The sequence below is a fragment of the Desmodus rotundus genome, chromosome 6 (genome assembly GCF_022682495.2).
Source record: "Desmodus rotundus isolate HL8 chromosome 6, HLdesRot8A.1, whole genome shotgun sequence".
Classification (NCBI taxonomy): domain Eukaryota; kingdom Metazoa; phylum Chordata; class Mammalia; order Chiroptera; family Phyllostomidae; genus Desmodus; species Desmodus rotundus.
Genome location: NC_071392.1, coordinates 57591152 through 57603486, shown reverse-complemented (window position 1 = coordinate 57603486; position 12335 = coordinate 57591152). Strand labels below are relative to the sequence as shown.

The window sequence follows — 12335 nt, the reverse complement described above, 5'->3', positions numbered from 1 at the left end:
GTGGGTCTATTATTACCACAAGAAAGATATCCTGAACCCAAAACTTAATTGAAATCAGGAGGGAACTAAATATGATTAGACAGACAAAAAGTTAAATTTACTGTGCTATGCATTTGCTTTCTATGCTCTTCTTTCCTTTGCTTTTCACGTAGTTCATCCACAAATATTTTTTGAGCCTGTGTCAAGTAAAAAGTGCTGCATTTGATACAAAGAATGTAAAGCTTAGCCCCTGCCTTTAAATAGCTTACATCCAGCTGGAGGCATAAGGCAGGACCACTAAATAATGGTTCAAGGCAGCTGGTGGTATTTCTAAAGAGGATTCAGAGATTGCAGGGGGACAGCTGAGGGCTGGGATGTTATAGACAAAAATGTTGAGGAGGCATTAGAAATGAGAGTGCATGTGTGCCCGGAGAATACAGGAGCAAAATGTCTGAAGGTCGAGACAAAAATGGAAACTTTTGCAATACATGGAGGGGGATAGATGTGGAGATTATATTTTTTGAGGGCAGAGGGAAGCTGTGGTGTGAGGTGGATTTGATTTTTTTATGGGTGAGTCCTGAGGTTCTGACATGGCCCAGGCTCAAGTGGCCACTGCTTCAGTGGCAATTACCCCAATACCCTTTTTCTATATTTGGGCACCTACAGAATTGGAAGCACTGAAGAAATGGCCTCCAGGAGCTGTGGAAAGCAGTAGGCCTGGAAGAAAAAAACTGCTCCCTTCAGGCCCTAGTGGGCAGTGGCCTGTTACTCCATCAGAGCTGGTCAGAGGAAAACGGCTCTCAGATTTGTTGTTGCCTCATCTTTGATAGGATTGAAGCTCAATTGCATTCTATATTTGCTTCTCCTTTTTCCTGATGGCAAGAACACTGTGGGAAAATCATATCTTACATTTTTCTAGTAGGGCAGACCCTTTCCCACCTCAGTTGCTTGCTTTCACCACTTGGGGATGTTTCTTTCCACAGTAGAAATTAGGAGGCCAGGAGGGTGGGGCAATTAGGTAAAGAAATTAGACAGAAGCTTTGGTTTATGAAAAGTACTCAACATGGAAGAGTAGATGAGTTCTTTATGGCTGTAGCAAGCAGGGGAATGGAAGTCCAGTTTAACAGACACTAATTGTATCTCTGATATACACTAGACAGCACTGTACTCAGTACTGGGGTATAAAGAATCCTACCTAGATTCTCTTTTTGTCCTGCAGTCTACCTTCTGACACAGGTATTAACAGCTGCGAGAGCAGACAGTGGGGCACAGGACAGAAATGAAAAATGTGGCTAGTAATAAACTTGAGAATCACCTAGGAACCTTTTGAGGAGCCTGTTGCAGGGGAGGGCACTTAGGCATTGAAAAGAAGCAGGTGTGGGTTTGAACTCTGGCTGCATTTCTGTCACTCACAAGTCTTTTAGATAATTATTAATGCTATTTAAGTATATGATTTCTTATAAGAAGGAATGGTGGTAATGCCTCAGTCCCAGGATACAAAAACAGACTAAATGTTATATAACAATGATCACAAGAAATACCATTCCCTTCTGAGTTTCTACTATGTGCCACAAGCTACTTTACATTCATTATGAATATATTTTATTTGCTTGTTTGTTTAATCTTCACATCCATGAATGTAATGTACAAACATTGTGTTTAACACTTGGCTATAGATCCATGACAGTTCCCCTTAACTTGCAAGTTAATGGCATATCTTCATGCACACAGTTGAACACTTCCTAAAATGTTTTAATTAACTGTCCATATGGTAACCATTAGTGAGTCCAAAGTCCTTCTGAAAATACAAAGAGCTTTAAGTTAAGACACTTGGAAATTCCACATTGATATCATTCTAAGGGTCACATTGTACTGAAGCATGCATTTATGGCCAGGGAGCTATACCTTGTGTTTTCAAATATGCTTGCTATTACCTAAGGAAGTACATAAGGGTTTTATTTTCTCTGATTTTGCTTTAATGTTAACCATGGATGTAAAAATTATACAACACAGAAACATATTCTTATATACAATTAAATTATGCAAGCAATATAATTGCTGTTTTTCCATGAGAATTTATGCTTTAAAAATTTCATGCACATTATCTAACAATTTCTATAAATACTAGCTTTTTCTAAGCTATTCTAGTAACCAAGAATTTTATATCTTGTTATGGAACTGTCGCAAATGTTTAAGTCCAACACATAAGACAAGCATACAAATAAAATATTCTTCATAGTAAAACATTTTAATTTTTACATGTACAAAATAATTAAGGGAATTAAGGGCCTTTTTCAATATTGTGTCTTAGGATTTTTTTATGCTCTTGCATCAGGAACCAGTGATACACAAACAAGGACAAAGGAAAGGGTTTGTTTGATTGAACCTTGTGAATCAAACAACAATGAGAGAAGTCAAGGAAACTTAACATCATCATTTCATTTTATTTTGAGTCTCTTTGAGACTATATTTTTGCAGCTTGCAGGCCTACTAGCTAAATTCTAGTGCTACTGAGGTTTTAATCACGTGTTTACCCTATGGCGTGTCTTTCCAGAAGTCTTTGAACTGGCATTGAAAGCTTTCCCAAGAAGCGCTTGATGATAGGGCGACTCTTGGCAAACTTGTCCTTCACCTCAATTTCCAGCACATCAGTGGGCAATGATACAAAGCTGAATTGCTGCAATGAAATAATGTCATATGAATTAACTGAAAGTTGTGAGGGCTGCCCAATTTCCAGTCCATCTGCTTTGGATAAAGTTATGGTAAAACATTCCAGTGGGTCAATCCCTGTTTATTCATGAATAATGCCACAATGAGGTACTTTCTCAGTGCTTAAAAATATGTGGTTAGTTTCTAAGATTCAAATAATAAATCCAACTCGCTTAAAAAGAAAGAAGCTACCCAGGCCTGACCATAGTTGACTAAAAGTATTAACATACTTAAAAGTAAGAAAAAGCACAATCACCTAAATAAAGAAAATGCACTTAAATCATAATTAATTTTTTTCATGATTACAATGGCAAAGATTTTAATAAGATTGATAATACCCCACATTCTTGAGAGTGGGAAAAGACAAGCACTCTCACACTGCATTGATGGGAATTTCAATTGATTCAACCTTTGGGAAGGGAATTGGTAATATTTATTGGTGTTTAAACTGCAAAGTTCCATGAAAGCAGAATTTTACTTTTAGGAATTCTCCCTCTGGATTAACTTGCACAGGCATGCAAAATATATATTTTCATAGGTATGTTCATTGGAGCATTATTAACAACAGCATAAGACTGGAAGGACCAAACATGTCCATTAATAGGAAAGCAGCTAAATGAAGTATGGCAAATCTTTGAATCAGAGAATTCTGGCTGTCATTAAAAAGAAAGAGGCAAATGTGCACCAAAATGAAAAGATACTTCAAAAACTGAGTGAAAAAGCAAGGCATTGGAAAATACAAATAATGAGATTCACTTTGAACTCTTTAGAGAAAATGCCTGGAGGGGTACACTCCAAACTAAACCCTAAGAAGTGGGCTGGTAGAGGAGGGGGACAAAGAAGATATTTTTCATTTAATTCTAAACTGTTAATTTTAAAACAACATACTACATGAACTTACAATAACCAGAGGGGAGGGGGAAGGGGGATGATGGGGAAAAGAAGAGGTAGGGTCATCAAGGAATGTGTATAAATGACCCATGGACAAAGACAATGGTTGGGGGGGGGATTGAGTGTAGCAGGAGGGGGTGTGCAGGGCGGGGGAGAGTAATGGGAGCAAAATGGGGACAACTGTAACTGAACAATAAAAAAGAGTAAAAAATAATACAATAAAGGCAACAACGATTGAAGTACAGAAAAGGAGAGGAAGGTAAATGTTGATATTGCCTAGCTCAGACTATCTGAGATGAGAGAGTCTTAATTAACATTGAACTTTATAGTACCTTAATCAAGAGTTGTGAGACCACTGAAAAATGTAATTATTTTATTCATATTAATTCCTAATAATAATATTTGAATTAGCTCATTTCCACTTACAGAGATTAAACATGTTGAACATGGTAATATTAACATCTCATCTTTACCATTCAGGGTGTGCTAGGGCATGCTACAGTAACAACCAAATTCCTAGACTTTTATTCATTGCTCACATTGTCATTGTGGGCTGGCAGAGGGCTCTGATTATTAGTCACTCAGAGAGCCAGGTTGATGGAGCAGTCACATACCCTCTCCAATTTTGCCAGTAACGATGATAAAGGGAAAGAGAATTCCAGAGGGTCTTCTTTCTGTAAAGGTGCTTGCTTCCAAGCTCAAACCCTCATCAGAACTAGAAACATGCACAATCCAAACACAGAGAGAAAGATGTAGTATCCGACATTGTATCTGAGTGATAGCAGAAATATTTGGCAAGCAGCACTAATGATTTCCACACAGTCCGTATAGCACTTCTAATTTTTATTAAAATTCAGTTTTAGTAAATGTTTATATAATGCCTATGAGCCCATAATTCTTGGTATTGATGAAACTAAATTTATGGACATTCTATGCTTGAGAATCAAATCCCCAAAGAAGACATGTCTGAGTGAGAAGCCAGCTCCCTGTAACTGTCTTAGGTCCTCAAAATATCTGTATCTTTGCTCCAACTACATTGCGAAGGGTACTGTAATGCCTTTCTTAACTGAAATGCTAACCAATAGGCCAGGTACATTGTACTATACACATATGATTCAATAGTTTATATTTTTAATAACAATAACACATTACAACTCTCTCCCCCCTCTCTCTATATATAATTACAATATAATCTTAAAACATCAAATGATAGTAAGAGAAAATGCTTCTTTTACAGCGACAAAAGCAGAAAATGTGTAATTCATAATCACAATAATATAAATGATACAAGCAGTAAAAAGACTGGAAAGAATCACAAGTGTTTGTTTCCCCCTCCCTGCTTTGCATCAATCCTATCCCTCCTGCTTTCTTCTTCCATTACAGCCTCACATTTAAGCCTTAAGAGCAAGTGAGGTGATGAAGAAAAATGTCAGCCTCATTCAAGACTCTTAATTGGGAGAGAACTCATAATGCTTGTTGGTTTTCACCAGTTTTTAGGATACTATTTTTAAATATTTTTATTCATCATGTAAATTTCTTCAGGGCTTAAGTGAGTTGGCATTTTCCCATCAGACACATCCTATCCCTGGCTGGTGTGGCTCTGTTGGTTTGAGCATCATCCCATAACAAAAGGGTTGTCAGCAACAGTGATAAAGGGAAGATCACAGTCCCACTGCATAAAATCCCCATCCAGGCACATATGGAAAGCCAACCAATCCATGCTTCTCACTTGCATCAATGTTTCTCTCTCTCCCTTCTTCTTACTCTACCTCTCTCTCTAAGAGCAATGAAAAAAAATGCCCTTGGGTGAGGACAAAAAAAACTTCCTAAATTGACATATTTATTGATACAGAAACCACACATTTCAGATTTTTAGCATAGTTCTATTCCCAAGAAGTTTAATTATTTTTAGGAAAAGCAATTCATTAAGTGTCAAATTAAATATGATTTTTTTCTAAGACAGTTTACTGTAACCTATAAAACATTGACATTAGGAATGTGCCTTCAAGAAGATCTGAGATGGTAGAGGGGTAAGTGGAAGCTACAGTAACCTCCTCCAATGACTAATCTGGAATTACAACTAAATTGTAGAGAAATCATCCTGAATAACCAACTGAACACTAGCTGGACAGAAACCTTATAACCATGGATAGACAGAAAAAAACACTTCACCACGCAACTGGCAGGGAGTGCAGAGACATGAGAGGGTGAGCTGAGCTCCCATGGGCAGCAGGGGAAGTGCCAGAAGGATATTTCAGTGACTGGGTGTTTCCCATGAGAAGCATGGAGTCTACTCTAAACCCCAAGATGGGATACCCAGCCTACAGCACCAAAGCCAAAAAAGAACCCAGATATCTTCTAGCTGTGAAAAGTAACAGGGTTTCTTTCTGCCAGAGAGAGATAGCTGGAGTCTCAGAGAGCCTCTTAAAGGGCCAACACACAAAATTTCATTTGTAGCCACTTACCATGGGCTCTGGCAAAGAGAGGACAGAGTAGACTAGATACGCTTGAGGAAAATCTGTTGTTGGTGGCTCTGGAGAGAGAACTGAAGAAACAACCACATGGATGCCTATGTTAAGTCATTCCCTATACTGCAGAAGCCACTTTCTCAGGAGAACTCCTCTCCAAGTGGTATCAGCCTGTGGAAGCAAGAGCCTCTTCTGCAGGAATTACTCTGCCCCAATTTATGAAGCTTAAACAGGGCTACTGATTACAGCTTGATTAGCTTAACAACAGATAAGTTTAATGGCTGATTAGTTTAACAGTTAAGGTGGAAGATACAAAGAAGTAAACAAAGTAGGAAGAAAAAGAAACAGATCCCCAAAAAAGTAAAAAGAGAATTCTCCAGAAAAACTAGATAAAATGGAGGCAAGCAATTTATCAGATAGAGTTTAGAGTAATGATTATAAGGGCATTCAACAGCATGAAAAAAGACATAGAAACCATAAAAAAGGACCAGTCAGAAATAAATAATGCAATATCTGAAATAAATAATACATTGGAAGTAATAAATAGTAGGTTAGATAAAACAAAGGATAATATCAGTGATTTGGAAGACGAAGTAGAAAAAAACACTCAGGCAGAGCAGCAAAAATAAAAAAGAATTTAAAAAAATGAGGAGAGCTTAAGAAACATTTTGGGAAACATGAAGCATAACAACATATGCATCATGGGAAGAACAAAAAGAGAAGAGAGTGAGCAAGGGATCAAGAACCTATTTGAATAACTAATGACCAAAAAATTCCTTAATCTGGTGAAGGAAAAAGACACACAAATCCAGGAAGCTAAGATATTCCCAAACAAGTTGGAGTTGGATAGTCCCAAACAAAGAGGCCTACACTGAGACACATCATAATTAAAATGACATGGCTTAAAGACAAGGAGGGAATCCTAAAAGCCAAAAGAGAAAAGCAGTAGTTACCTAAAAGGGCGCACTAATACCACTGGCATCTGATTACTTAACAGAAAATTTCAGGCTAGATGGGAGTGGCATGAAATATTCAAGGGGATGGAAAGCAAGGAACTACAACCAAGGTTACTTTACCCAGCAGGGCTAGCATTTAAAATCAAGGAGAAATAAGGAGCTTCCAAGACAAGAAAGAGCTACAGGTGTTTGTAAACACCAAACCAGTACTGCAACAAGTGTTCAAGGGCTTGTTTTAAGAAAAAGAAGAAGGAAAAGAGAATGAAAATAAAAACCCAGAGGAAAACAGTCTAACAATAGAATGGCAATACATATGTATGTATCAATAGTAATTACAAATGTAAATGGCTTAAGTGCTCCAACCAAAAGAAATAGTTAGCTGAAAGAAAAATAGACCCACATATATGCTGCCTCCAAGAGACCTATCTCAGATCACAAGATACATACAGACTAAAAGTAAAGGGATAGGATAAGGTATTGAATATGGAAAGGAAAAAAAAGCTGGGTGAGCAGTACTTATATCTCACAAAATAGACTTTAAAACCAAGGCTATGGTAAGAGACTAAGAAGGGTACTACATAATGATATGGGGAACAATCCAACAAGAAGATATAACCCTAATAAATATTTAAGCACCCAACATAGGAACATCTAAATATGTAAAGCAAATCTTGGTGAACATAAAGGGAGAGATCAACAGAAATACAGTAATAGTCCAAGATTTTAACAACCCATTGGCTTCAATGGATAGATCTTCCAGGCAGAAACTCAACAAGGAGACAGTCTCCATAAACAATACACTAGATCCAATGTATGTATTGATGTCTTCAGATCATTTCACTCCAAAAGAGCAGAATATACATATTGTTTGATTGCACATGGAACAATTCTAGGATAGACCACACGTTATAAGACAAAACAAGTCTCAATAAATTTAAGATTGAAATCATATCAAACATCTTCTCTGACCACAATGCTATGAAACTAGAAATCAGTCACAAGAAGACACTGAAAACATGCAAAGTCATGGAAACTAAATAACTTGTTAAACAATGAATGGGTCAACAAAGAGATCAAGGAAATAATCAACATAGCCTGAAGTAAATGAATATGTGGACATATCAATCAAAACTCTGTGTGACACAGGGAAAGCAATGCTAAGGGAAAAAATCATAGCTTACTGGCCTATATCTCCCCCAAACCAAGAAAAATCTCAAATAAACAATCTAACTTCATACTTAAAGGAACCTCATCAAAGAACAACAGACAAAGCCAAGTAAGTAGAAGGAAGAAAATAATAAAGATCAGAGCAAAAATAAATGAAAAAAAAATACAGAATCTAAAAACACAATACAAAAGATCAAGGAATATAATATCTGGTTATGTGAAAAGATAAATAAGATTTACAAACCTTTAACCAGACTCATAAAGAAAAAAGATGGAGAAGATGAGAAAGGGAAGATGGCAGAGAAGTGAATGGAAGTCACACTGACCTCCTCCCAGGGCCAATCTGGAATTACACCTCAGCTGTGGAGAAATCACCCAGAACAAACAACTGAGCAATAATCAGAGATAAGCATATAACTTCAGACAGACAGAAGAACCACCTTCAGCATAACTTGTCTGGTAAGGAGTGCGTTAGAAACTGGAAAGGGCTGACTGGGCACCCACAGGTGGCAGCACCAACCAGATAATTAAGCAGCCATTTGGATCTCCCGGAGAAGATTGGGGTCTAAACCCTAAGCTAGGATTCATAGCCTAGAGCACCAGAGCCCCAAAACAACACAGATAACAGCCAGTGGCGAAAATCGGCAGGGTTGCTCTCTGCCAGAGACAGACAGTTGGAGACACAAGGGCTGTTTAAAGGGCCAACACACAAATTTTCATTTGCAGCCACTTACCCCGGGCTCTGGCAAAGGTGGAGGTGGAGTGGACTGGAGATGCCTGAGGAGAGACGGTGGGCTGAAGCCTTGGGGAGAGAACTGAGAGAATAGCCTCCGGGATCCCTGTGATGAGTCATCCCCCAGAGAGCAGCAGCCTTTGTGCTCAGGCAGACCACTCCCCTCTGAGCGGCAGTAGCTGGAGGGGAAACAATAGCCCTGACCCGAGGAGGGTCTCTGCCCTGTCCCTTTGGTACTTAAACCTGACTGCTGAGTGAAGTAACCAGATTAACAATTGAAGGAGACAGCCAGTGACAGCAGATCACTGGAAGTGTCCAACAGGCTGCCTAAGGTCAGATGGGGTCAACACTGTACATCATCAGAGGCAGATCCAGAAAGAAAAAAATAGTGGTAAATACAAGAGGCTACTGAGATGAAAGCCACTGTGGTCTTCTTCATGATTTGCGATATTCTCTTTCCTGCATAGCTTTATAACATTAATTCCTTGTCCAGCAAGTGTGTATATATTAAGTCACTATATTTTATATTATAGTGTATTTCAATTCACAAATTTTGCCCCTCCCTTCTCTTAGCCCATTTTACCTTCCTCTTTCCTTGCAATATTTTCATTTGAAATTTGGTTTTCTCTCTAGATACAAAATGTTTCCATTCCATAGTTTACTATTTCTCCTGCATCCACACACTCAAAACAAATTTTTCTTGTCAGGGGTCATTTCACATCCTTTTGCCCAGCTCTTAAAGTACCCACATTCTTTCTACACCTTTAGCATACTTTTCTAGTTGGTTGTGGGTAGGCTAGTTGTTGTTGCATTGTTTTTTTGAGATTATCTCTAGAACTTCTCTAATTCTGCATTTCAAACGTCAAATTTTACTGGACCCCTCTCCTACTTTATTTTTTATCTAAAAATTTAATTTTGCAATCTTAGCCTGTTTTTATTCTTTTTCTTTTTTGTCTTTTTTTCTATTTCTCGTTCATCCTGCCCTTTTGTTTTTCTCTATTCTCCTTATTTTTCTCTATTTCCTTAAATATGACATTTTAATTCTTCACTCAGTCTGGTTTTTGTTTGTCACTTTTAGTACTCCCCTAACCTCTATAATTTCAAAATCATTTCCCATGCTTCTAAATATCTCTTAGTCTTTTGTTTGTTTTTTTTCCCTTTCATTCACATACCACCTATATTAATTTTAGCTCATTTGTTGTTGATACTACTGTGGTGGATCTTTCTCTCCAATTCAGTTCCTATATTTTTATTGATTATTTACTATTTTTCCTTCTTTTCTTTCTCTCTAACTTTATTTTATTTCATATTATTTTAATTTCTGTTTAAACCCAATATTATACACTTCCCTTCTCCTACTCCATTCCACACTTTTCATTCCCTTTTTTATTTATGAGGTAAATTTTACCTTCTATATTTCCCTTGCCCCAACTCCCAACTCTCATTAGTGCTCCTTTCTCTGCCCTACCAAAATCATTTTTCTTTCAATAGGTTATCTAATATCCACTCTCCTTTCTTATAATAGCCTTAATCTCATTATACCCTGGTTAGTACTGGTTCATTTGCAATTGATAGTGGGATTGTGTTGGGGGGAGTTATATTTGCAGGTATGGGTTTGTTTCTTGGGCTCTGTGGTTTTGTTCAGGCAGCACCTGGACAAAAACACACACAATGTGGTAGGCAAAGTGACTCTCAGTCAACCAGTGTTAGGGAAGGACCCATGAAAGAACAACCCAACAAAAATCAAAATTCAATTACACCCAGAACAACCAGCATAGAAGGCATAAAAGGCATCCCAAGAACATCAAGTTCATATGATAAAGGAGAGTGCACCTTGGAACCTCACAGGCCTTCTACCATAAGAAGGTTATACCACAGACTCAGAAGGTCAAAACAGATCAATTTAAGAAGCACAAGCAAACAAGAACACTCCCACAAACAATGGGAAGACAAAGAAAAAACACCTAATCAAAAGGAAAGGAGCAATTCTCAGGAAGAATACTAAAAGAAATAGAGGCAAGTTAACTATCAGATATTGAGTTCAAAACAGTGGTTATTAGGAAGCTCAATAAACTTAGTGGGAATTCCAAATACTACAGGGAAACTACAAGGAACTCAATGCAAACTATATCAGCATAAAAAAGGACATAGAAACAATCAACAAGGACCAAGAAGAAATGAAGAATATAATTTCGGAATTAAAGAACACAGTAAAAGGAATCCAAAGCAGGCTTGATGAAGCAGAGGATCAAATCAGTGAGCTGGAGTACAAAGTAGAAAAAAAAAATCCCCAAAAGAATGAGAAAAGGAAAAAAGACTGAAAGAAAATGAAGAGGTCTTAAGGGAAATTCAGGACAACTTGAAACATAATCATATCTGTATAATAGGGATACCAAAAGAAGAAGAAGAGGACCAAGGGATAGGAAAGAGAAAAACTAATGATGGAACTTCCCTAATTTATGACAGAAAAAGTCACACAAGTCCAGGAAGAAGAGAGGTTCCCAATCAAGAGAAACCCGAAGAGGCTCACCACTAGACACATCACAATTAAAATGACAACATTTAAAGACAAAGAGAGAATCTTAAAGTCAGCAATGGAGGAACAGGAAGAAACATACAATGGAGCCCTGATAAGGCTAGCCCTGACTTATCAACAGAAACATGACAAAATAGAAGGGAATGGCAAGAAATATCCCAAGTAATGAAAAACAAAGGTCTGTAACCTACATTACTCTATCCAGCAAGACTCTCAGTTAAAATGGAAGGCAAATAAGGAGCTTCTCAGACAAAAGAAGGCTAAGAATAGACCTCCACCAAACCAGCATTGCAAGATATGCTAAATGGACTTCTTTAAGAAGAGGAAGACAAACAGTGAGAGAAAAGGGAACAAAGGTACAAAGGGAGTAAAATGGCAATGCATAAATACTTATGAATAATAACCTAAAGTGTAAATGGATTACATACTCCAATCAAAAGACATAAGGTGGTAGAATGGATAAGAAAACATGACCCACAAATATGCTGCCAAGAGACCCACCTCAGAACAAAAGACCTACACAGATTGAAAGTGAAGTGTTGAAAAAAAAATATTCCAAGCAAATGAACAGGAAAAAAAGACTTCATAGCAATATTTATATCTGACTAAATAGACTTTAAAATAAATTCCATAAAAACAGACCCAGAAGAATACTTCATAATACTTAAGGGAAGAATTCATCAAGCAGATATAAACGTTGTAAATATATATGCACCCAACACAGGAGCACTCAAACACATAAGGAAAATCTTGGAGGACATCATGAAAGATAAAGACAGGAACACAATTATAATAGGGGATTTTAACACCCCACTATCAAAAATGGATAGTTCTTCCAAACAAAATACCAACAAGGATTACTGGCATTGAACAATGCCCTAGATCAAATGGACTTA

General features: G+C 37.5%; 1 protein-coding gene across 1 annotated transcript in view; it reads right to left on the bottom strand.

Annotated features, from left to right (window-relative positions):
* HECW1 (HECT, C2 and WW domain containing E3 ubiquitin protein ligase 1) overlaps nucleotides 1-12335 on the bottom strand; it is an 803434-nt gene that overhangs the window by 334183 nt on the left and 456916 nt on the right. The window contains exon 7 of the mRNA XM_045193075.2: nucleotides 2514-2656. Coding sequence (XP_045049010.1) covers nucleotides 2514-2656 — 143 coding nt within the window. The remainder of the gene's footprint in view (nucleotides 1-2513; nucleotides 2657-12335) is intronic.